General features: G+C 35.6%; 1 protein-coding gene across 1 annotated transcript; it reads left to right on the forward strand.

The window, feature by feature from the left end:
- Positions 1 to 3,244: 3,244 nt before the first annotated feature.
- LOC104225600 (PH, RCC1 and FYVE domains-containing protein 1) lies at positions 3,245 to 12,472 on the forward strand. Its single transcript, XM_009777441.2, has 9 exons — positions 3,245 to 3,839; positions 4,893 to 4,979; positions 7,125 to 7,214; positions 7,354 to 7,440; positions 7,533 to 7,652; positions 8,548 to 10,656; positions 10,750 to 10,896; positions 11,130 to 11,668; positions 12,036 to 12,472. The coding sequence occupies exons 1-9, from the start codon at positions 3,792 to 3,794 to the stop codon at positions 12,193 to 12,195; spliced, it is 3,387 nt and encodes a 1,128-aa protein (XP_009775743.1). The 5' UTR covers positions 3,245 to 3,791; the 3' UTR covers positions 12,196 to 12,472.
- Positions 12,473 to 27,039: the final 14,567 nt, after the last annotated feature.

Below are 27,039 nucleotides of genomic sequence, written 5' to 3' on the forward strand. Positions count from 1 at the left end.
TAGCATCGATCAGACGATCGATGTTAGGCAACGGGAACGAATACTTGGGACACAGCTTATTTAAGTCTTTATAGTTTACGCACATTCTTAACTTATTTCCCTTTTTGGGTACCACTACTACGTTGACCAACCACTCGGGGTACTTTACCTCCATAACGGACCCTATTTTAAGGAGTTTCGTTACCTTATCCTTGATGAATGCGTGTTTTATCTCGGACTGGAGTCTTCTTTTTTGCTTTACCGGTTTAAACCTGGGGTCGACACTTAGTCGGTGGGAGGTTATTTCCAGTGGGATACCCGTCAAATCTAAGTGGGACCATGCGAAACAGTCGATATTATCGATAAGAAATTGAATGAAATTTTTCCTGAGTTCGGGGGTTAATCCCGTTCCCAGATATACCTTACGATCGGGGAGGTGCTCAATCAAAACAGCTTGCTCCAGATCTTCGATTGTCGATTTCGTTGCATCCGACTCGTCGGGGGCAACGAAGGTTCGAGGAGCGAGGAAATCTTCTTTGTCATCTTCAGGGGTCTGTATGTTCCCAGACACGTCCGAGGTCGGGAGTATGGGGGTCGACTCCCCCTGGTAAATCACGAACATTTCTTTCGCTGCACGCTGTTCTCCGTATATGGTCGTTATGCCGTCCTTTATTGGAAATTTAATCTTTTGGTTCAGGGTTAACAATACTGCCCTCATACTGTGTATCTATGGCCTGCCAAGCAATACATTATATCTTATGTCTCCGTTGATGACTTGAAACTTTATGTTCTGAACTGTGCCGGAAGTGTCGACTGGGAGGGTGATTTCTCCTTTTGTTACTTCGCCGGTCATGTTGAAGCCGTGGAGGACCCGGGAGGCGGGTATGATCTGGTCGAGTAACCCGAGTTATTCTACTACCCCTGACCTGATCACGTTGGCCGAGCTACCTGGATCCACGAGCACACGTTTAACTCGGACACTGTTTAAAACAAATGAGATTACTAGCGCGTCATTGTGTGGTTCTGTCAAGGTCTAGAGATCTTCTTCGCTGAACGCGAGGGTGTCTGCGGCCACGCGGTCTCGGATTGGCCCTTATGTTGCGGCAGATATTTTTGTCCGCTTGATCATGGGACCTTGGGGAATGTCGGCCCCTCCAATAATCATATGAACGACGTGCTGAGGGATCTCTTTTTGTGCCCAGGCTGGGACAACCACAACACTTTCTCCACGGTCTTCCAGGTAGTTGTCTTCACTTCTATCTGATGTTTTAGTTAGGCATTCCAACCTGAAATTTGAAGATCTTGGACAAGAACAGGTGTGAAAGATAACTTGCGTTGTGTGATGAAACCAGCAAGAAAATAATCACTATTATTCTTAGCCCCACGGTGGGCGCCAAGTTTACCGTAAAAATGGTAATAACAATTAAATTTGTTGATGAGACTCTAAAACTACGTGATCTATTTTTATGCTAGTTTGTTAAGCAATTGATGTTAAATACATGAGATTTAGAGACGAAATAAAGTTAAAGAGGGAGTTATAACCAAACCGATAGGTCGGTTACTTGAGACCTCAGGCTTGTCGATTTCGGACCTCGGGGTCGATCTCAAGGACTCGGCCGCGAGCTGTTGAGGGTATCCGGGGTAGGTCTAACAGTTATGAGATGATTAAAGAGGGATCTTTATGGCCAATGATAAGCAATAAATGATGAACAAATAAGAAGATAATAAATGAAAGCAATAATATCAAGTGAGTATATGAGAGAGCAAAGAGAGTGTTTTTCTGTATTCCTTTTGGAGTAGTTGGAGCAACAGAGTTTACAAGAATGGTAGGAATGTCCCTTATATAGGAGGGGAATCTTAACATAGTACAAAATACATTAACTACTCGGATACGGAGATAAGACAGTTAGATATGATGTCCTGACACCCCATGTTGGTTTTAGAATAGTCCGCTAGGCTCTGTTAGTCTTAGCCAAGCGTCTTGGAAACTTCCCTCTTTTCTAATATAGCCGTTGATCTGCACTGCCCTGAGATCGGGCCCCGATGACCCTTGATAGTGAGCCTCGGCCTCAGTCTCGAACCTCGAGAAGTACGTTCGCGGGGCACCATAATAACGAGGAAATTGGACATCCCCGATTTTACCGTACACACTTATGTCCAAACGCTTACTAAGTCTTTTATTGAAGCATGCTTATGAATAATGAAATTTCTCTTGTTTTATGAATTTGACTTCGATTATTGAAATTGTGAGTCTTTTATTTGTTTTATGTTTTGTTTTTTTCAATTACGATGTTTTAATGCTATTTTTTTCTCTCTTTAATATTTAACAAATAGTGAGATAAAATGAAATGAAAAAATTAATAAGATGAATCATTTGTTCATTCGTATCGTTTTACAATTGAAAGATCATACTATTTACATGTTCTTAGCCAACAAAGTCGAAAAAATTGTATCACTCATACATACGCATTAAGAGAAACTCATTTGATTTTACGTTCATGTTAGTCAATGACTTGATTTTTTGATGTCAAATAAGTGGTCCTTCAAATTATTTTTTTCACTAAAAAAATTGATGAACTTTAAATTCTTTATTATGTATCTCAAACCTAACATATTTAGTTTCGCCTTCTGCATATCCTAAAGCTAAACTAATGTTCCATTAACTTTACATAATTATCTAAATAAAAAATAATAATTTTCTCTTATCATATGTCAACTGAACATTTAAGGGCCACTTATACTTTTCATTCCTTTTTTTTTAAAAATTCTAAATTTTAAAATGAAAAATAGACTAATAAATATTAAGATTTGATGAAATGTGACTTGTACTTTTAATATCATTTGTGATAGCAGTAGTACTTCTAAAAAAATTAAGCAATATCCTAGAATATTCTAAGTGATGATAAAGTAATCAATTCAAAGTTGACTATTTTTATTGGATTAATATTCATGTAGCAATTAGAAAAGGTAATTTTTTCATATAACAATCAAATGCTAAATTTGATTCATGAACTCTGAAATTCCTGATCAAAAGAAGTGTTCTAGCCTTAAAAAAAAAAATAATAATAATTGTACAGTTAAAGTGAAGTGTAGAATTATAAGTTTGAGGGGCATGAAAGAAACATTTTGTTCTAATTAGAACTTAAATTCTAACTTTTGTTTTTTATGGGGTGTGAAACTGTGAATTGTCTAGTTTCTGGTAAGACTGTTAAAAAAAAAAAGCATTGGAAATGTCTTTCCTTTTAATTTTCTCCTCAGAGAATTTGCTTGCTTTTTGTGTTCTTACTTTGACCCTCTCTGTACTTACGCGGACACCACCTCCTTCTTCTTCTTCAACAATCTCTCTCTCTCTCTCTCTCTCTCTCTCTCTCTCTCTCTTTCACGCGCGCACACACACACACACGCACACAAAATTCTTCCTACGCCTTATCAAAATTTTCACTCCGCCGGCGCCGGTAACCACTCCACTAGCGGCGCCACATTTCTCCGGCTACTGAAAAACCGGCCGGAAGATTTGTTGAAAATACAAAACCACGACGATTATTGTTTGACTTAGACGACTTTTGTTTGACTTGAAGAATTGACCGGTGAAAAGCGGTGAGCGGTGGAGTTGTTCAGATCTGTAAGGATTTAATCCCTAGGGTTTGATGTTTAAAAGGTTTTTAAGGTTGGAGAGTTTTTTGAAAGAATTTTGAAGTGTGGATGGTAGTGTACGGACGAAGGAGGGCGGTGGTCGTCGGAGTAGATGATGAGCGGAGGAAGGTGGGGGAGGTGGCGGTGGTGGTGTAAAATTGGTTGCTCTTTCACATGGAATGGCAGATCTTGTTAGCTATGGTGATGCCCACCGTGATATTGACCAGGTCACCCTTTACTTTTATTATGATATTTTAGTTTTTATCAGTTTGAAGATCTTTTTGACCTTTTTCATTTGTTTGGGTACTTTAAAACATAGTAATGCAGATGTAGTCTTAGAGGGTAAAAAACTCATCTTTACGAGAAGCCTATTACAATTTGACAAAGCTTTGATTAAACCTTCTTCTTTCCGTGCGTTATTAGAAGTAATTATTGGTATTGATCTCAGCTAGTTTGGGATTGAAGCTACCTTGCCTGATTGATTCATGATTGATTGTACTTTGAAGTGAGATAGGGTGTTTGGAGATTTTGGGGCGTGGTGGCAGTGTGGCAGAGAAGAAATTCTGTATGTCCAAATGTATCTATCTGTGCTTGTCGATGCTAATTCTGAGTTGTTAATGTTTTTGAGGTTGAGAATTTAGAGAAGGGCTGTACTTTAAAGACAGGAGTTAAAGCATTGGACTCAGGAAGGATGTTATAGGGTTATTCACCAAGATGACCCTTTTCACATTTCCATGGTTCAAATTTACCAGCTTTATGTTTAGTTCAGGCCCTTAGTTGGCTGTATTAAGAAGCAGTAACACTTATCTTACTCCGATCATTACCATTTGGTTGAAAAATAAATTTTAGACCGAAATCAGTGTTTCCACTGTTTTTTTTGAAGGTAACATAGTATTTCCACTGGAATTGTGAAAGATATCCATAAATTAGTCGCATATAGAAAGTCTAGGACATGTGATCCGTTAAGATGTGATTCTTCTATTTGTTAGCTACTATTCCGAAAGGAGATAAAGTTCTGATTGCAAAACTGTTAGAAGTTAGTGGCACAATCTCGCATATCACTAGTCTACTTGTTGTAAATTAGTGGTTGAAGCATGTGATTACTTATTAAATGATAATATGTTTAAAAGATAAATTTTTTTGTAACTCTCTTTTATTAAAAAAACTCATTTATTTATTTTACTCTTGCCCTAACTAATTCTAGTCATACATCCCACTGCATTATGATCTTGTTCCAGAAGAAATGTTTTCTCTAGACTCGTTTCTCTTACCATTGGCAGGCATTAATTGCTTTAAAGAAAGGAGCTCAACTGTTGAAATATGGCCGCAAAGGGAAGCCCAAGTTCTATCCATTTAGACTTTCTAATGTAAGTTGGCATTAGCATGGGTACACATTTTAGTTATTAGGGCTTTATGAAGTAATACTGCTGAGTGTGTAGATTTAGAGGTGTGTCATGCTTACTATATTGCATTTTATCGAGCTTGAGCTTCACCATGATCTTATGATTCTCTTGATGCTGTACAGTGTTTTTGTTTCAATAACAAGTCTCCTGCTATGTTATATTAGTATTTCCTGGGAACTTTCTACTTCTATTTTGATTTAATGAATCAGAATAGTCAAATGTTGGAACATTAAGCAGTATGGGTGAGTTTTGTATGTGTAACTATAATTCGATAAACCAGCAGTAACATTTTCAAAGGGAGTTCAAATAGTAAAACTAAATCCTAGGAAAAGCAGCGTAAAGTCATAGTTTTAGGTTTCTTAATTACCTCAATACTTATATGAATTGTACCTTTTAATATTCTTTAATTTTCTACTAATAATTATCTTGTCTCAAAAACTTCTATGCCCACACGTGTTCCCTACCCACAACTTGATCTGGAAGCGGTTGCTTTCTTTTTCGTGCTCTTTTTCTGTTACTACATCAGCTGTTATATTGTGACAGTCTGACAGACAAATTCAACATCAAATAAAGGTCTGAACTTTCATGAAAGCCAGTAATATGTTCATCTTTCAGTTCATGGAATGGGAACTCTAACTAATCTAAATGAAATCTGGTCGATGTACTTGCGTAGGTCATGTCACAGTATGCTTAATAATTTTTTTTAAAACTATTTAATTTCTATAGTGTGAAAGAATCTAGAAGGTAATAGCATATGTGGGAGGAGATATTGTTGGAACCCCATATTCTTTCAGTAGAGTTAGATATAGAGACGAAATTCTCACAATAGTTGGATATAGAGACAACTATTTTTTTCTATAAAAGAAAGAGACTTGGGTGTATAGACAGAAAATACTGGCATAATGTGATATGAAAGGATAAGAATTTGCATTAACTAACAACTTGTTTGGATTGTTGTTACATGTCGTTTCATATCGTATTGTATTGTATTGTTTGATAAATACAATAGTTGGATAGATTGTATCGTTTGACGTTGTTTCATGATGTCACGGCTAACACTATGAGGAATAAACTTGCAATATTATATTACTAAGAAAAAATAGGATACACAGTAAATCTTTTATATAAAAAAGTAGGATAAATGACAAAATATGATTAATTAATATTAAGGAAGGGCAAGATGAGAGAAAAAAGAAAGGAAACAACGCAACCACACCAAATCTGTCGTTCAATAAAGTGGCACTTTTCGTCGTTACATAACAATGGATTTAACGATGCGATACAATAAAATTTAAGTAACAATCAAAACAAACATTGTATATAAATTAACAATACGATACAATACGATGGGTAACAACCATCCGAACAAGCTGTAAGATTTGATTAAAACATGTAAACAATATGTGCTATAAGCGTTCCAAATTAATCAAAAGAGCATTTCAAATTGATACTGAATGATTTTCAAAAGGTCAGATTTTGGTTCACAATTTGGTAGGGGACTAGTGAATTGTGGCAATTTGACTTCTGAGAATGACGACATCTTCTGTTTATCATTAAAATTAAAATTTAGTCTCAGAATGTTCTTGATCCCGTAAAGTATGGTAACATTGTTCATATTTTTCACGAAGAAAGAAAAAGAAGAAATGGTGGATAGCTTTCCCCCTCCCATGTTAAATCATCGACCTTATTTATTCTTGTGCTGCAACTTTCGCTGATCATCCATTGAGAATTTGTTTAGTCTTTTAAGTGACGAGGGTCAATATACATAAACGGCACCCTTTTGAGAGGAGCTTCCTCTGAATTTTTCTAGTATATTTTGGGTTTACTCAACATAGGTGAGAAAACACTGAACTTTTTAGAACTTGTGCGCGCACTCATGTTGTGTTGCTAAAGATGTGCTTAAGCCCTTAAGGCAGGTGCAATATAGGCTTGGGACTTTGTTTGTCTAGGTGGCACTCCAGTATTGGTACCATGAGCTCTTCCTCTGCACGTTTTTTCACTAAAATGCGTCTTTAGTTGTTGCTCTGCCTCAGCAATTCTTGGTTCTTCTTTTTGCTTTTTGTCTTTTAGAACACTGTGCTCATGTTAGTCTTTATGGGAAAATTTCAGGATGAATCGTCTCTAGTTTGGATCTCTAGCAGTGGCGAAAAGAGTTTAAAGTTAGCTTCAGTGTCTAGAATCATTCCCGGGCAAAGAACTGTGAGATTATCTTCATCCATTTTCTCTACTGAATAAATTTTACCTTTTATTTATGTAGAATACTTTACTTGAAATAATGTTGAAATGTTCCACAAATGGGATTAGCTCTTAAATCTTACCTGTGCTTTTAACTTACCAGGCTGTTTTTCGACGATATCTTCGTCCTGAAAAGGACTACTTGTCCTTCTCGCTCATATATAATTACGGAAAAAGATCCCTCGATCTGGTTAGTGATGTAGACCAAGTTTACCCTTTAATGTGACTATGTAGTTCATTTTCTGGTTTTCGTTGAGTTACACATGTATCTTGTTATTTCAGATTTGTAAGGATAAGGTTGAGGCAGAGTTCTGGATCGCTGGTTTGAAAGCTTTGATATCTTCTGGACAAGGTGGGCGCTCAAAGGTTGATGGTTGGAGTGATGGAGGCCTCTACTTTGATGTAAAATTTACCTTCCTAGCTGCTTCTTTGTCTAATTATAAGAGTGGTTTACCCTGTTTCTTGTTTAATTCGTATACTAAAGGATAGAGTATTGAGAACTGATAATTCTTATTGACCTTGAATCATTTTCTGTGCATGATTCTGATTGGTATATTTAATATGAACTGCAAGTAATATTTCCATTCTGGTCTATAGTCACTACCTTAGACTGTCATCTGCCAGTTTTTCATAACACCAGTCGCTGAATATTAGTCATTTTTTTTTTTTTGTGTGGACAATATCTCATTATAATGTGGTATAGAATCTACCTAATAACCAATCATATGTATAAAAATATAAGATAGCAGCTCTCTACTGATTGCCATATAGCAATAAATGCCATTGTCTAGTTCTCGATTTGGGTTTTGTCTTGGCAGACTGACTGACAACTGGTTGTGTTTATCTGTTTCTTTGGTTTGATGTTTATGCTAGCTTGTGATGATGTGTTCAGCATGAGATGTTCCTGCACAAAATTATAATAATATCTAAGAAGTGACACTTGACAGAGCTAGTGATATGTGTGAGGTGTGAGTAATGAAGTGATTAATATTATATAGATTGTTGCTTTGAATCTTGTATTTGCAATCCTGATGAGGAATATGTTTGATTTGTATTACAACAACAACAAATATAGTGTAATCCCACAAGTGGGGTATGGGGAGGGTAGTGTGTACGCAGACCTTACCCCCTCCCCCCCCCAACCAAACCAAAAAGAAAGAAAGAAGACAAAAAAAGAAAAATGATTGCAGTCTCCTTCAGTCGATTAGTGTTTTAGTACTCCGTTTGGGTGCATTAGACTTGCAACTAATATCAAACTTCTAATGTCCTCTACAAACTGAACTGAACTATTTTGCAGGATAGTCGAGATTTGACATCAAATAGTCCAAGTTCTAGTTCTGTTAGTGCTACGAAAGAAATTAGCTCTCCAGACGCTTCCTTAAGTTCCAACCCCAATACTTCTCCTAAGAGCTATCAACCTTATAGTTTTGTGCAGTCTGAAAGGTCACATGTAGCTTTGGATCAAGCAAATATGCAAAATATTCAAGCCAAAGGATCTGCTTCAGACGTGTTCCGAGTTAGTGTTTCCAGTGCCCCTAGTACTTCTAGTCATGGTTCTGCACCAGATGATTGTGATGCTTTGGGCGATGTTTATATATGGGGTGAGGTAATATGTGATAACATTGTCAAGGTTGGACCTGAAAAAAATTCCAGCACAGTGAGCACAAGGGCAGATGTGCTTCTTCCAAGACCACTCGAATCCAATGTAGTTTTGGATGTTCATCATATAGCTTGTGGGGTCAAGCATGCTGCCCTAGTCACCAGACAAGGTGAACTCTTTACATGGGGTGAAGAATCTGGTGGCCGGCTTGGCCACGGTGTTGGGAAAGATGTCACTCAACCTCGGTTTGTTGAATCGTTGTCCTTTTGCAGCATTGACTTTGTTGCATGTGGTGAGTTTCACACCTGTGCTGTTACAATGGCTGGTGAACTATATACATGGGGGGATGGCACACACAATGCTGGGCTTCTTGGTAATGGCACTGATGTCAGTCACTGGATACCAAAGAGAATTTCAGGCCCTCTGGAAGGACTTCAAGTTGCAGCAGTAACTTGTGGTCCATGGCATACTGCTTTAATAACATCAACTGGGCAGCTCTTCACGTTTGGAGATGGAACATTTGGTGTTTTAGGCCACGGTGATAGGGAAAATGTATTGTTTCCTCGAGAGGTCAAGTCTCTGTCAGGTCTGAGGACAATTGCCGTTGCATGTGGAGTGTGGCATACTGCTGCTGTAGTCGAAGTTATCGTCACACAGTCTAGTGCTAGTGTTTCATCTGGAAAATTATTTACTTGGGGAGATGGAGACAAAAGTCGTCTTGGACATGGTGATAAAGAACCTCGGCTGGAGCCTACTTGTGTGCCTGCACTTATTGATTACAATTTTCACAAGATTGCTTGTGGGCATAGTTTAACCATCTGCTTGACCACATCTGGTCACGTCTTTACAATGGGAAGTACCGTGTATGGACAACTTGGAAACCCTTATTCTGATGGGAAGTTACCTTGCCTGGTAGAAGACAAACTTTCTGGTGAAATTGTCGAAGATATTGCTTCTGGTTCATACCATGTGGCTGTGTTGACGTCCAAAAATGAGGTTTATACATGGGGAAAAGGAGCCAATGGGAGGTTAGGTCATGGGGATGTAGAGGACCGGAAATCCCCTACTTTGGTTGAAGCTTTGAAGGACAGACATGTGAAATATATTGCTTGTGGTTCTAATTACAGTGCTGCTATATGTCTTCACAAATGGGTTTCTGGTGCTGAGCAGTCTCAGTGTTCAGCCTGTAGACAGGCTTTTGGGTTCACAAGGAAAAGGCACAATTGCTACAACTGCGGACTTGTGCATTGCCATGCATGTACTTCAAGAAAAGCAATAAGGGCAGCATTGGCTCCAAATCCAAACAAACCGTATCGTGTATGTGATTCTTGTTTTACAAAACTGAGCAAGGTGGCTGAGATTGGAATCAATAACAGGAGAAGTGCTGGACCTCGCCTTTCTGGTGAGAACAAGGACCGGTTGGACAAGGCTGAGTTACGATCAGTGAAATCAGGAATGCCACCAAATCTTGATTTAATCAAGCAGCTAGATATTAAAGCAGTCAAACAAGGTAAAAAAGCTGATACGTTTTCCTTGGGTCGTTCCTCTCAAGCTCCTTTGTTACAGCTGAAAGATGTAGTTTTGTCAACCACTGGTGATCTGCGTTGGGCAGTTCCAAAACCAGTTATTACCCAATCGGGTGTTAGTTCCAGATCTGTATCACCTTTCTCTAGGAAGGCAAGTCCACCACGTTCAGCGACACCAGTACCTACCACAGCAGGACTTTCATTCTCCAAAAGTGTTGCTGACAGTTTGAAAAAGACCAATGAGCTTTTAAATCAGGAAGTTCATAAATTACAGGCCCAGGTATGTTAAGATCTCTGTAGGTGCTTTACGTTTTGCTTGAGTTATATGGTATTTCCTATTTCCTTCTAACTGATGTACTTTTCTGTGACTTAGGTCGAGAACCTGAGACATCGTTGTGAACTTCAGGAGATGGAGCTGCAGAAGTCAACAAAAAAAGCCCAGGAAGCAATGGTTTTGGCGGCAGAGGAATCTGCTAAATGCAAAGCTGCAAAAGACGTTATAAAATCGCTGACGGCACAGGTTTGCTCATACATTTCGTGTATTTTCACACACACACGCACAAAAAACTACATACGGTACATGTTTATGCATAAGTATTTGTGTATACACTCACACAATAATGCAGTCTTTTCAAATTGAAAAAATCTTGGTTCAAGTTTTTATTTAGGTCTATTGCTTAATGACCAATTATCTCTTTGGACCCTTGTTTTTTTTTTGGCTGAATGCAAAGGTGTTATTTTCTCTTTTTACAGCTCAAAGACATGGCTGAAAGGTTGCCACCTGGGGCTTATGACGTAGAGAGCCTTAAACTAGCTTACCTACCAAATGGTGTGGACGTGAATGGCATTCACTATCCTGATGCAAATGGGGAACGCCATTCTAGATCTGATTCTGTCGCTAGCTCTTATATGGCCTCTCAAACCAGCATGGACTTCAGTACATTTGGAATGCAAAGCCCAAGCAAATCACAAAGGGATTCTAGCAGCGTTGAAGCTATTACAAGCAATCAAATTCTGACCTCCAATGGTATAGATGATCGAGCTGAAGTTAGACTGCCTAATGGCAGTGCGGCAGAGATGCGCATCAATAGTGCCTCTGAAGCCGTTGATAATAATAATGACTCTGGGCCTTTACAAGACAATGAAAATGGACTGCAACCAAGAAATTCTCTGCCTCCTGGCAATCCTAACCAAATTGAGGCTGAATGGATTGAGCAATATGAGCCTGGAGTGTATATAACACTCGTAGCTCTTCGAGATGGCACTAGAGATCTGAAACGTGTACGCTTCAGGTAATTGACTTGATCACTTTTCGTGACTGATTTTGCTCAATTTACCAAAGATATAAAGTGGTCCTCGTACAAAGAATTTCACATTTGCTTTCTACAACACCACCCTATGGTATATCGGAAACAACCTCTCTGCCCTATCAGGGTAGGGGTAAGGTCTGCGTACACACTACCCTCCCCAGATCTCACTTTTGTGGGATTTTACTAGGTCGTTATTGTTGTTGTTATTGCTTCCACAACACCATTGGAGAAATATCCGATTTTTTTGGAAAAGTAGCTGTATTATCTATTGATCAATGTGTTTTATGCTCAGAAAACATTGCTTACAATGATTCTGATATAATAGTTCTTCTGTAATTGAATTCTACAGCCGCAGAAGATTCGGGGAGCACCAAGCAGAGACTTGGTGGTCGGAGAACCGGGAAAAAGTTTACGAGAGATATAATGTTCGTGGGTCAGACAAGTCATCGGTTACAGGCCAGGCTGCTCGGAGGTCTGAAGGGGCTCTCTCTCCGTCTTCCCAAATTTAGCAATTCGTTTAGATATATTTATTTTTAGCAATTTTTTCTTTTCTTTTCTTTTTCTACTTTTTGGTAATGGTGGGTGCTGATTGCTCGTCAAATTATTAGGGGGAAGAGCCAAAACCCTTCAACTTCCGTTTTGACCATATTCCACAAATTCCTCGACCTCTCTTTTTTGTGTTACTTTTTTGGTTCAATCGTAGTTCCTTGGGCGTCCACCCTTTTAATCATTTGTTGTATTGTAGTGTATATAATAGTATCAATCAATTATATTTGTTGCCCAGCAGGACCCGCCTCATTTCTCCTTTATTTTTGTTTTGTCTTCTTTTAGGCCGACCTTAGCTGTTGGTTATATACTGGGTCTGTCGTTGTCATTTTTAGGCCGAAAACTGATCCTATAAGCACAGACGGTAAAGAGAGTCGGATGGAAATAAATTTTGGAGTGATGATTTCCGTTATCTGTTTGGATGAGTTGGGATAAAAAGAGGAATAAAATGCAGTTTTACGACAAATTAATTTGGATTAGACACCCCCGTTTTCAGCAATTTAGGAACTAAACTTTTGCAAAGAAATGGTATGGAGCCGTGAGATCTACATTATTATACATTTTCAACTCAATCTGCTGCGCCAAATTCTACATTTTTAGTTTTACCCATTATTATATTTTTTCTACACGTGACAAGTTCTTAGTCGGGGAAGTTTAGCAAACAGCGATGCAACAGAAAATAATTGACCGCCCCTGCCCATCCCTTTTTTCCCTACCCATTATTTTTAATACCCAGTTAAATGAAATCAAACTAAAAGGTTATACTCCTATAACAAATGTTAACACTTTATTTATTTTAAATAAATATCATTTAAAAAAATTATATTCTATACATACCTTTTAAGGTTTATAGCAAAATATTTAATTTTGGTTACCTCCTAGCCCTAAGCCACTGAATACGCTAATCAGTTACACTTTTTTTCTCTCTCTCTACTTTGATACATCCCATTCTCTTCCCCCATCCCATTAAATTTCCGATCTACTCCTCCTTCCACCGGAATTCTTCAGCTCTTTACGAATTTTGCATCGGAGTAACTGCTTTTTCTGGAAAATAACTTCGAGCTGGTGCGGATCGTCCACGAATGAACGACGAGGATTTGGGTTCGGATGTAACATAGCTGAACACAATGAAGGTGATGCTATCTTGCACGAATTGGACATCAGCGCCATTGCTGCCTTGTTAACTAACTTCCCTGCTCTCATACAACAATCATGATAGTTCTTTTTTCTCTCACAACGCCAGCAGGAATTGGGATTGGGATCGGAATATCGAGGGTGTATAATGCCCATAGCTCTATTTCTCTAATAGTCGAAGGAATTCTGAATTCTGCTTCTTCAGGAATTTTAATCTACATGGCCCTCGTTGATATACTAGCATCAGATTTTATGAAGGAATTTTTACCTCCTATATTCACTGTCTTTTTTTTCTCATTGTATTTCAATATATCCCGCTGTATTCTATGTATTTCATTGTATTCACTGTCTCGCTATATTGCCATGAATGTATTCATAAGTTTTTTAATTAATATAATTTATGTATTCAGATGTATTATATAATTTCTCTGAAGATTGCTATGTTTTTGGGGTATTTTCTGTTGAGAATCTTTTGTATAACTAAAAATACAAAATTTGTGTGTTATAATTGAGTTTGTTGGGTTATATTAGGAGTCTATTATGTTAATTGATTCACTTTTCATTTTAAAAATAGTGTAATCCCCTATTTCACGCCATGAATACAGTCAAATACAATAATCTGTCCAGTTGTAATCCCATGTTTCACTCCATGAATACAGTCGAATGCACTCGAATACAACAACTGATTAGCTGGATTTCCCTGATTCACACCTATTTTTGCTACTGTATTCATGAATACAATAGCTTAAATACATCAAATACACCACATAAAATGTATTTATAATCCGTAATATAACAAATAATATCTATAAATGACTAATTACTACTAAAAGATAGTGCTTTATGAAAATTTCTCATTACTAAACCAAGCTAAACTAATGCAAACGAAGTCAAGCCAAACTAATTCAAGTTGAGCTAAGCCAAATGGGTAAAAGAAGTGGGATGGGTAATTAGTTTTAATTGAGCAAGTATATATATTGTATCTAATTTTCAAATGGGTAAAAAAAGGTAATTATTTTAAATTCAAGGGGTATTTTGCATAATTGCTCTCGTCTTCCTTCTCTCTTCTTAGTTGTTGACTAGGCAATAACAATAACAATCATACCGTTTAGAATGGACCTAAAACACCAGCGGAATGACCAGTCCAATGGGCAGGTTTTTGCTAAAAGTCTCGAGTTTGTCTGTTGATTCAAACATTTGAGTTTGTAAAGGGTAAATGTCTAGTCCAGATATCTGCTTCATTAGACCCATTTTTTAAATGGATAATATGGTTCTTATCCATATTTGATCCGTTTTTAAAAAGTTCATTATCCGACCAATTTTTTAGTGGATAATATGGATGGTTAACTGTTTTCTTTTAACCATTTTGCCACACCTACTCCCAAACAAAAAGATCGTAATGTGATAACCTTTGAAACCGTGTATTCCCTTTGATTTGGACGTGATGAGACAATAAATCCATGCACGAGATCATTATTATTTTATTTGTTTGTCATCATTGTGTTATAATAATAAAAAAGTTGTATTCCAGTAGGAGAAATCAATTGCTGAAACAGTGAAGAATTGTAGCAGTTGTAATAGCAGTTGGATTTATTGAATTACTGAATTTTTTGACAATATAATTGTCTATCACACTGAATTGAATCACAAGCATCTCTATGCGCTATGTTTTTCATTGACTCCGTAGAATCACAACTTTTTTGACCGGGTCATATTGCATATTAATGTGTATTAAGCTATGTACACCATCAATATAATTATTTATTTATTTATTATTATCGGATCACCTAAAGGATAATTAAGTTATACAACGTCTAATTCTTTGAAGATCCAGGATTTCAATTTGCATAGGATGAAAACCAAGTTTCGCTTGCAAGAGAAGAAGATGTGTCAAAATTGACTAAGTTATATAATATAAAACAATAAAGATATAGTAGCACTTTCTCGGGTCCCAAATATATGTCATCCTTATTATTATTTATTTTTATTTTATCCTTATTGTTCTAATAAGTGGAGTGTTAAATTAAATGAGACTTTTAAGAGAGTGATAAATGATAGCTCAGACAAATATGATCTAGTGATTAAGGCTATAAAATATTTTTTCTTAAATAATGAGTAAAACTTTGAGGATGATAAGACCGCAGTGATTTTGGTAGTTATTATAATAGAAATTACATGTAAATGATAGGACATTCAAATTCCAAATTTGCAAAATTTTAGCAAAGTTTCGTATGGTAGATGAATAAACAAATAATTTATGAAACATTGTACTATTATTTCCACCAAACCATCATGAAAATTTCCCTCCTACTACGACAACCAAATTTTCAATTATATTTAACGACCTTTGACATTGTGCTAATTATTCGTGTAGTCTTGCATCTTGATGTTGTAAGCAAATAATTTAGAAATTATTATTTCTTGCAGTGTTTTTCAGATTTGGTAGAATTGTTTACTTACAAATGTCTTGTCGTCCAAGACATTTATACGTAGACTTTTTTCTAACCTAATAAAGTTTTCAACTCTCCTGCTCTTACTAATTAATTTAAAATTGTTATGAATAGAATTCTATTTAGAGTGAATGTCTATCTTGTGGAGAGTTTTACTTTGTGGCTAAGTCATTTTTTCCCTATAAATAGAGGGATCTTATTCCATTGTAAATCATCCCAAAATTCAATAAGAATTTCCTCTCTCTCTCTTTCTCTGCAATATTGCTCTTGTTCTCTTTATTGTTTTATAACACGTTATCAGCACGAGACTCTAACCAATTGAGTAGAAGCTTTGGGATTGAGCATAATGATTGTCAATTGTTCCATGAACTTCCTTCATGATTAAATTCAGGATTTAAGGTAAGTATTTTACTTTTCTCTTTCAAATTTTTGACATTCTATAATTTGATTTTAAATACAAGCAAAGACGATAAATTGTGATTGTAACTCTAATGGAGTTTGAAAGAAATTATAACCACCTAAAGTGGTAAAATTTCTATGTCTTGCCATGATCAAAGTCATGTATGATCGTGAGCACAAGAAGTAAAAACCTGTCCCATTGGATTTGCTCCATTCTCATTCCCTTAAGAGAATGTGATAGCAGTATGTAATAAGTCTGAAAGAAGACAAAATTATTACTATGAATGTATCAATGAATGTGGACGTGACAATAGACGAAATTATAATCATCATTATTGTGACAATAAGAACAATAAGAATTCTCTCTCCCTACTTTTCTCTGCAATACTCTTCTTCTTTTTTTATTGTTTCGTCATCGATTTGACATGAGATTTTGTAAAGCACATATAGATGATTATGGTCCATTCATGATGTGAATGTGATAAAATGTAATTTATGAATACATATTCATTCTTGGAAGAATATGAGTGTGCTGGTGGTATATACCACACTCACCTCTAGAAGGAGGTTTGAGAGGAAATAAGAAAATAATGTCAGTATTATGACATAAATGGTCACTGGTCACGCCAAAATATTTTGGCAATGTGATTATTTAAAGACAACAGTAATGCAAGAAACAGATCTTGCATATAATTTTGACAATTACCATAATGGTATAACTTTCTCTTTGAAAGAGATATTCACCATACAGATGTTGATGAATATGTGGTAGTACAAAATTAATTGAGAGCTTTGGAAGAGCCAATTATTATTATTTTGAAGGAATACAATTGATTGTCATGTCAATTTATTGTGTTGTAGTAAGTTTTAAAGAAACTTATTCAGTTTCCAAAGTATACGCGAAAGCGATCAATTATATTGAGACTATAAATAAAGGAAATATTTAATATCTTCTATTACTACAACTTGTAGCGGGGTAATATATATGTGAAGAGCTACCCGCTTTATTTTCCAATTTATACTACATAAATAAAAGAATGTAACAATAAAGTAGAAGTTTATTGATATAAAAACTCATATCATAATAAACTTGAAGTTTATTAATAATTGCACGCGTCATGGTGTAAACCTGAAGTTTATCAATATTGATAATTTATTCAGTTAGCATAATTGGTTTAGCCATATCAATATAAGTATGGTGTGCAAAATAAAAGAGAGTTCATATGCGTAAATATTAAAGAACTAGAAAGTTCTTTACGAATTCTCTTATATTGCTTGTTCTCGTTAATTAATTGACCAACTAAAATTGGGATTGAATCCCATGAATGTTGGAAATATCAAAAGTGAATATGGGCTCATTCATCTGCCATGTACACAACATAAGATGCATCTATGAGATGGTTACATGTGCGATTATTATTAACCCGCAACTTGGTGTTTGCAAGGTAATTTGCTCAATAATTTAATTTAGAGTATAATTTCCAGATTTTCTATCCAAGATAGTTTATCTTGATAAGTTGGGTTACATCACAGTTGGTTTAGCAAAATGATTTATTGAGTGCCTCCACTTAATAGCTAAAATATTGCTTATGAGAACGAAGTTATCTATATTAGTTTGATATACGTTATATATGAAAATATATTATATTCTCCCCTCACAAGTGGTTCGAGGTCAGGAACCAAAGAATTCCATCTTGTTATTATTGATGTGCGCTGTATATATTGATTAACACCATAACGTACAAAGATGGGTTCCCAAAATTGAGGAAAAAAGTTAGTTTTTCTAACATAAGGGGGAGACAAGATAAACAATTGAGAAAATGTTACGTGGAATGAATTATTATTTATACATCTCGATCCTCGAATAAGATAATATGAACTTGAAGTTCATAAATAGATAGTTCATCTGCAATATATTGCAAAGCATGCCAGACACATTTGCTGACCTAAAGAAAGTAACTATATTCTCATTGTAAATGCTCATATTAAGTCCTAGAAGGACAAAGTCTATGGTACGCTCAAAGCGTATAGACAAATCAGTTTCAAATAAACTTCTTGATAAAGAAGATGAGCAAATAATCAAAATGATTATAATAAAGGAGGCAAGTGATCTAGAAGATCACATGACATAACACTTCATAAAGTCTCATGAGAGATTCAGGTACCTGAATATATGAATGAAGAGATCTCTATGTTATGTCTTTATGAAAAATTATTGGAACCGATATAAAATGTTTGTCGACGACATTTATCATAGCGCTAAGTATAGATGGGGATCTTAAGTCTATCGAATATAGACACAAAAATATTGGTCAAATGGAAGAGACACAATTCGAATAGAATTGGTTTCATATGAAAGATATATAATTTTGTCTATATAGTTCAAATACTTGAAAGTATAAAGTCAATGGCATGTGCAATCAGTTTTCGATATCTTATATGTCTAGCATGACATGAAAACTTGATATGCATCTAAAGTCTATTATATGGCTTATATGACTTAACTTATATGACAATCCATGAAGTGTTTAAGTTGCTTGAAGCATCTACAATTGTTGATCTTGAGGTACCACTTCCTCAGTGAAATTTATGCACAAATGTATTTTACTATAACTATAAGCATGATAATATGATAGCAAGAGTTTTCACCTCTATGTGAAGATATTGAACTGACGATTCCAACAAGATCATATGAAGACAATACATCTATTAGGGATGATGATTTCAAAGTGAAACAAATTCGTTCAAGTTAATACGGCTGATTTATTTATCAAATCTCTACCAACGATCTCTTGAAGATGGTGCACAAGATTGGAATGCGAAGGCTCAAGGATGTGAAATGATGCTCTCATCAGGGGGAGTTAATGCGCGTTGCACTCTTTTTCCCTTACAAGATTTTGTCCCACTAGGTTTTCCTTGCAAGGTTTTTAACGAGGCAACCAAAAGGCGTATTATTAAACATGTGTACTCTTTTTTCTTTTCTAGAATTTTTTCCCACTGGGTTTTATTTAGTTAAGGTTTTAACGAGACACATTACTTATTGAGTAGACATTCAATGGGGAGTATTATGAATAGAATTCTATTTAGAGTGAATGTCTATCTTGTTGAGAGTTTTACTTTGTGGCTAAGTCATTTTTCCTCTATAAATAGAGAAATCTTATTCCATTGTAAATCATCCCAAAATTCAATAAGAATTTCCTCTCTCTCTTTCTCTGCAATATTGCTCTTGTTCTCTTTATTGTTTTATAACAAAAATGATGATTAATGTACTTTTAATTTTAACTTTGGTATTAATAATTTTCCACTTCCAACTAAGAGGTTGTGAGTTCGAGTCTCTCCAAGAGCAAGGTGGGAAGTTCTTGGAGGGAAGGATGCCGGGGGTCTATTTGGAAACAGCCTCTCTACCCCAGGGTAAGGGTAAGATCTGCGTACACACTACCCTCCCCAGACCTCACTAAGTGAGATTATACTTGGTGGTTGTTGTTGTTGTACTGATAATTCTTTTTTAAGTTCTGTCAATAGATGTTGACTTGTCAAAGCATTTGCTAAATCATAAATTTCTCAAACGTAGAACATATTTAAAGTTTATTTCCCTTTATCCAATTCTTTCTACTGATGAAATGTTCTGTTTCTCTGACCTTTGGTTTTTAATGTTCATATGCTACATTTGAGGATCATTTATTTTATTGTACTTTAACTAGAGGATATTAAAACCAAAATTTATTGACTTTTCTTCCATGCAATAATATCAATTTTCCTTTCTTACGTAATAAACTTTATAAACTGCAACACTGCAAACTTGAAATCATGAAGTCGAACAATTAATAAATTTTGAAGCACGTACGTACAACAACTAAATTATATACCTGATGAAGTATGTACTAGAGGCCGTATATTCTTCATTTATTGCTTTACAGTCCATCAAGAACCAAACCCAATAAAAAAGAAATTCTTTTCGGATTCATTTAATAATCAGAACATGGAAAAGAATAAAATGATCAAAAGGAAAAAAAAAAATCATGAAGAAGTGCTGTGAATTGCTATAGAGCTTCTCAAAGCCCACCCAAGCCAAGAAAATCAATGGGTTGAGAAAAATTACATATCTTTAACCTCTCTCTCCTTTCAAAAATTCCCAAAAAAGAGCCATAAAATCCCTTGTTCCTATATGTTTTTTGTTTTGATTTCCTACCCGATATCCGGTATCTGCATTAGTGTCTGACTAAATCCTATTGTGCCGGGAAGTCCCATGTCGGGAGTAAAGCGTTTCTTAACAAAATCGACTCCATACACATGGCTCGAACCCGAAATATCTAGTTAAAGATGAAAAAATACTTACTACTCCACCAAAACCCTTGTTGGTTTTTCAACCTATATGTTACGTGTGAGTCAATACTCAATGCCCTCTAAAGCACTAGGCCAAAAAGAAAAAGAACAAAAAGAGATAAATAAATCATAATAAAGTGTATACTCACGTAATACTATTCTTTTCTTCATGGCCTAATTAGCCTTTTGAGGTTGATACCATTGTGCCGTTGGGAAGGAGCAGAAGGTGGAATTGGGACCCCTTTTGGCAAAGACTCTGAGAATTGATGAGATTTATTCATCATATGCAAAGGTTGAACTTTGAGAAATTGTGTGTGCGTTGCCCTTGCAGCATAAGCATGGTCAACCATAAGAAGAAGCAAAACAACGAATAGTGTTGTCCTCATTTTCCCCATCTAAAGCTTCTATGTTGTAGTTATGGTGGGAATGTTTGTTGAAAGAAGAAGAGAAGGAAGAGAGGAGGTAGTGCGTGGAGAGGGAAATAGAAAAGAGGTGATATATGTTTGCTCTATATGTTTATATATACATTATATTAGTACGCGGAAATATATCTTGTTTGGTAATTATATATCTGCTCTTGTGTTTGTTTTAGAAATTGTACCCCTAAGAAGAAAATGGGGTGGTGGGGGTGGGATAGAGTACTACTAAAAAAAGCAGGAATTCGCTTCGGTGCACTAAGTTCCCGCTATGCGCGGGTCCGGGGAAGGATCGGACCACAAGGGTCTATTGTATGCGGCCTTACCCTGCATTCCTACAAGTGACTGTTTCCATGGCTCGAACCCGTGACCTCCTGGTCACATGTTCGATAGACAAATTCTATACTTAAGCAAAAAAATTTATGACTAATCCTGTTTAGCAATAGATTATTAAAAGATATTGTTAACTACAACTTGTTTGTACAAGCAATTTAGCGACGAAGTTCGTAGTTAATACTAACTTTTTTTTTATAGTTAGTGGGGTTGACTTTTAATTTATATGAAGTTTATGTGGGAAAGAACATAAAAATGGGCAGTCTTGCCTTTCTTTCCCTTTCAGAAATTTGGTCCAAAGTTTAGCCGAATCTCCATATTAAGTGCCGATTTAATTAAGAAATCCATAAGACATCAATATTTTTTCCCCTAATATCTCTACTCCGATAAATGATCTGAAAAATTTTAAAAAAATAAAATGCAGTTTAATCAAATAAACCTTACCATTAATAGTATTCCTCTTAACGAATGTAAGGGTTAAACTGAAAGAATTATGTATGAAGAAGCTTTTCTTTTCATGTATTTTGGATTTGATTTTTCAAGAAATGACCAAGATTGGAAAAAGAAAAGAAAAAGAAAGAGGGAAATGAGAGCATTGAATGCCAGAGATAGCAAACAAAGTAGAGTTATTGAAACAAGAAGCATTAAATGAAGCAGGGCAAGTATACATGTTTTCTTGGACTAGCAGACTTTGATATATATGGTGGAGTATCATAAATGGGGTTCTTCAATATTGACAAAAATTGAAAAAAATTAAAAATAAATTAAATAAGCTTTATCTAATTTATAATCCCATATAAAGGTGGATACATGCTTGGTTCTTAATGAAAAATAAATATTATTATAAATTTATTTCTCACATAAATATTATTTTATACACGTTATATATTCTTTTAACAATAAACAAGTCGTCTGGATAATTAAGTATGAAAGCATGTAATTATCGTATCTAACATGGTTGAAAATTTTCTCACATACAACTGTTTCAATGAAAAGCGACCGAATAACCGGGAAAATTTGAAATCGAAAAAATCTATCTTTTTGTTGGTTTGATTTGTAGCAAACGACATATATAGCGGGGTTTATGTTTCTGAAGCTAACAACCCGAATATAACCAAATTATAATCAATTAATAACAATATCTAGTGCGCTAGATTGTACCAGTTTGTCATCATATTTTAGAATGCCTATATATAGCCTCCACTGAGGTAAAGAATATGCTTAAAATTATACATGATTGTTTATCAGCGGATCAAATTACATTGAAGATTTAAATCGTGTAACAAGGATATCGAACTTGCGTACCTATTAACAACAATGAGTTTTTGCAGAATCTATTCCAATCAATTATTCAAATCCGATTTCGTCTTTCTTGGAAACAAAATTCTTGTTCACGAACTAAATGCCTTATTTTTATTTATCACAGTGTGTTTCTTTTCTCAGAGAGAATCACTTCATAGCCTCGTTCTCTGTTTAGGAAGAAAAATATATAAAGGAGAGAGAGGGGGTTTCAGAAAAAAACTATTGTTCACCAAAACTGATTGCACGTTCTCATTATTTTTAACGTGCAACACTTTTTTTTCTTTTATTTATCTGTATTTTGACTTCCTTAGGTAACCTCTTTAAGGTTTTAGCTCTTCTAAATGGGTAGGGTCAGTCAATATGGGGGAACCCGCGGCCCAAACCCAATATTCAACATCTCCCACTTTGCACATAATGGGCTAGACCTAAACTAGTGCCATGTGAATAACACACGTAATTCATACTAGTAAATAGTTCATGTGACCTACGAGCATTAAGAGCTACAACATTTTTACACCCTTTAAGGTTGTTTAATAGCTCTATGTAGAAATCCAATCACATGCGGAAAGGATTCACTACTACCATGAGGATCTTATTATTACTCACAATACCTCAGACGTTGTTAGCTACTTTAGTAGCTAGTTATCCGATCCCTCATCTTCGAAAAGAGGTGAACTCGAGTTCATATATAACATTGTATCCACAATTACACCCGATACCATCATGGTAAGTGTAATGATCGACCTATTAATACAAGTTAAATTACAAAAAAAATTTGGTTGTCTTCCCTTTCGACTCGAATCTTTCCATTCCAAATCAACAGCTTTCCTAGACATGCACTGTATTGCCGAATCACTCATGACTATTAGTGACATGCTAAAGTAGCAACACCGATTGACACTTCAAGAGACAATAAAAGGTCAAAGGGTATTCCAATAAAAGTTAATATAACTTCTTTGGGATCTCACACAATGAAGAAGCAAGGATTTTTTCTTCAATTATCCCATTGGTCGATAGCACACGTGGTACGAAACACATGTTACAGTACTCATCTTATATTGGCGCACGTGTCTTATTCTTTTAATCATTCAACACCGTACAACTCTTGGTCTAGACGCTTCCAAATGTCTAACCCGAGTTTCTCACTTCCATAATCCTCAAATCCAACTTTTTGGAGAAACTCGCATCTGGCGTACAAAATAAGTCATAAATGAATGGTAAAATTCGTAAGTATGACTAGTTATCAAGATCGATCTTTACAAATAAATATAACCTGACATTTTTCAAGGTTCTAGAAGGTCTCATCTCTTCACGATTCTTAACATAAGAGGTGATTGCTCATGTAAGAGAGCCAATCTCGCGACTTGTTCTCACTTTATTAATAAAACATCATCACATCCATACGAGATATAAGCATAATTTCAAGATTCAAATATTTATAAGCATATAATAATAATAAAGTCATTTTACAATACATAAATATGTTCATATCCTTCACAAACCAAGAGCCACATCATGTTTCTCAAACAGGTCTCTAGCTATCGCCTTTGTAAAAGGATCAGCTATCATGCTTCGCGTAGGAATGTACTGTAAATTTATCTCTCCACTTGCTACCATGTCTCTCACAAAGTTATACTTGATATCAATGTGTTTGGTCTTGCTGTGATACTTAGGATATTTTGTGTATGCAATAGCCGCTTGACTATTACAATAAAGAGTCATAAGACCTTAAGAATTCTTTGTAATATCCAAATGTTCAAAGAATATCTTCAACCAAACAACTTCTTGTATGGCAGACACACAAGCCATGAACTCAACTTCCATCATCAAAATCTTAAATACCATTGCCTTGAAGATTGCTTTAGGCCATAAATAGATCTTTTCAATTTACAGTCCTTCTTTTCTTGGCATTTAACAATGAAGCCTACAGGTTGTGCCATGTAGATTTCTTCATTTAGTTATCTATTGAGAAAAGCTGTCTTTACGTCCATTTGGTGTAATTCCAAATCCAAACATGCAACAATAGCCAAAAGTAAGCGAATTGAGGTAAACTTCACAACTGGTGAAGATGTTTCCTCATAATCTATTCAAGCTTCTTGAGTAGAATCTTTTGCCACCATTCGTGCCTTGTATCTTTCTATTGACCCATCCACTTTGTGTTTAACTTTGAGAACCTATTTGTTCCCAAAGGCTCTACGCCCAGGCAGAAGGTCAACTAGTTCCAGACTTTGTTGGTTTTCATGGACTCTAATTCTTCTTTCATTGCTTTCATCTACTCATCTTTTTTAGGGCTCGATAAAGCCTCATTCACAAACTTTGGCTTATCCATTTCTATGGAAGACACCAAGAAAATGTAATCTTCAATCTCATAAGTACATTTGGGTATATTTTTTCTGGTACTCTTTCGTAGTTGAAATTTAGATTCGTTAGAAGGATTTTGGGATTGAGAACTCCCAATCCCATTCAAATCAAGAAGATCCTGATTAATTTGATTAGCAAATGTGTCAAAAGATACTTGCTGACTATTTGAGTTCAACATTTCATAAAAAGACTCTCCATTCCTTACCTCACCCTTCTTTGGAAAATCAGTTTCTAAAAACTTGGCATCTCGTGATTCAATCTCAGTAACACTTTCATCATCTAATTCACCAATGAACACATACCCTTTGGAGTGTTCTAAATATCTTATGAAGATACATTTCTTGCTTTTTGGATCTAATTTTTCAAACTTGCTAAAAGAATCTTTTACATACATAGCACAACTCCAAGGTCGTAAATTATTTAAGTTTGGTTTATAATCAGTCTATAGTTCATAAGGGGTGGAAGAAATTGATTTAGAAGCTACTTTATTTAATATATGGCTGTAGTCAATAACGCATCTCTCCAAAAGGAGATAGGTAAATTTGCATGCCCCATCATGGACCTTATCATATCCAATAGTGTTATATTCCTTCTTTTTGCTACACCATTTTGTTGAGGTGTGTAAGGAATAGTTAACTGTCTGGTGATACCCTTTTCATTATACAATTCTTCAAACTGATTTGATAGATATTTACGCCCTCTATCGGTTCCTAAGGTCTTAATACTTTTATCTAATTGATTATCAACTTTATTCAAATATTTCTTAAAGCATTCTAGTACTTCAGATTTATGAGAAATCAATTAAACATAATAAAGTGCGTGAAATCGTCAATAAATGTAATGAAATATAAAATACCAGACCTAGCCTTCATATTCATTGGACCACAGATATCAGAATGGATTAATTGCAATAGAAAATCAGCTCTCTTAGCCTTTCCAAATGGTTTACGTGTCGGCAAGATAATTTTCACAAGTTGACATTTCAATTTTAGAGAAAGAACCTAAATGTCCTTCCTTAGCTAATCTGTTCATTCGATCCTTCCCTATGTGACCTAATATTGCATGCCATGTAATAACATCAACACTATTTATTACTAGAATAACATGCCATAACACAACGATCAACATAATAGTTATACGTAGAAGGATTACAATCTAACACAATAAAACCATCATAACGATGTCTAAAACCATAAAAAAAATATTGTCTTGAGTAATTCTAAGACCATTGCGACTAAAGTTCAAATTGAAATCTAAATCTAGAAGAACAGACACAGAAACTAAGTTTCGTCGAATCTCCGGAACATATAGGACGTCATGCAACATCAAATATCGGCCGCCACGCATGTCCATTTTACAAACGCCTATCCCTTTGACTTAAAGCTTTGCATCATTTCTCACATATAAATTCTTTGATCCAGCGAAACTCGACAAAATTCTATAATGCTTCTCTATCACGGCACACATGATTGGTGGCCCCTGAGTCTACAATCCACACATGATAAGATTTAGTTATAGTGCTAGAAACATATGTAGCACTAAGAGATGCATTTTGAAATGTTACTTTTTTCGGCTTGGTGCACTCACGAGAAAAATGCCCTGGAACTTGGAAATTATAGCACTTCATCTTACTCTTATCTTTCTTCTTGTAGAACCATTTCCTTTCTTGGAATTTGTCTTGTTTCTTTTCTTGGAGGATCCTTCTCCGGTATCCTTACCCTTTTTGTCATTTTTCTAGTTTTTCTTGCGCTTGTAGTTTGATCTCTTTGTACCACTTGATTCTTCCACAAAGTCATTAAGTACAACTTTAGCAGCACCAAGCCGCTTATCTTCAAGCTCCATATGATGAGAAACATCACCAAAAGTTTTGATGCTATCATTGTGGGTCAAGTTAACCTTCAAATGTTCCCAACTATTGGGAAGAGATCAAATGTTCCCAATTATTGGGAAGAGACCGAATCACTGCCTGAACCTGCTGCTTAGGGGTGTACAAAGAAAACCGACAAACCGCACCAACCCGATAATCCGAGTCAAGTCGAGAAAAAAACCCGACTATGGTTTGGTTTGATTTGGTTTGGTGTTGGAAAAA

This window comes from Nicotiana sylvestris, chromosome 4 (genome assembly GCF_000393655.2).
Source record: "Nicotiana sylvestris chromosome 4, ASM39365v2, whole genome shotgun sequence".
In the NCBI taxonomy this organism is placed as follows: domain Eukaryota; kingdom Viridiplantae; phylum Streptophyta; class Magnoliopsida; order Solanales; family Solanaceae; genus Nicotiana; species Nicotiana sylvestris.

What these genes read in the sequence shown, in the direction of transcription:
- LOC104225600 (XM_009777441.2), top strand. Translation starts at nt 3,792, where the DNA reads ATGGCAGATCTTGTTAGCTATGGTGATGCCCACCGTGATATTGACCAG. An exon ending in CCCACCGTGATATTGACCAG is followed by an intron (nt 3,840 to 4,892) that starts GTCACCCTTTAC and finishes TACCATTGGCAG; the next exon opens with GCATTAATTGCTTTAAAGAA. An exon ending in GAAAAAGATCCCTCGATCTG is followed by an intron (nt 7,441 to 7,532) that starts GTTAGTGATGTA and finishes TTGTTATTTCAG; the next exon opens with ATTTGTAAGGATAAGGTTGA.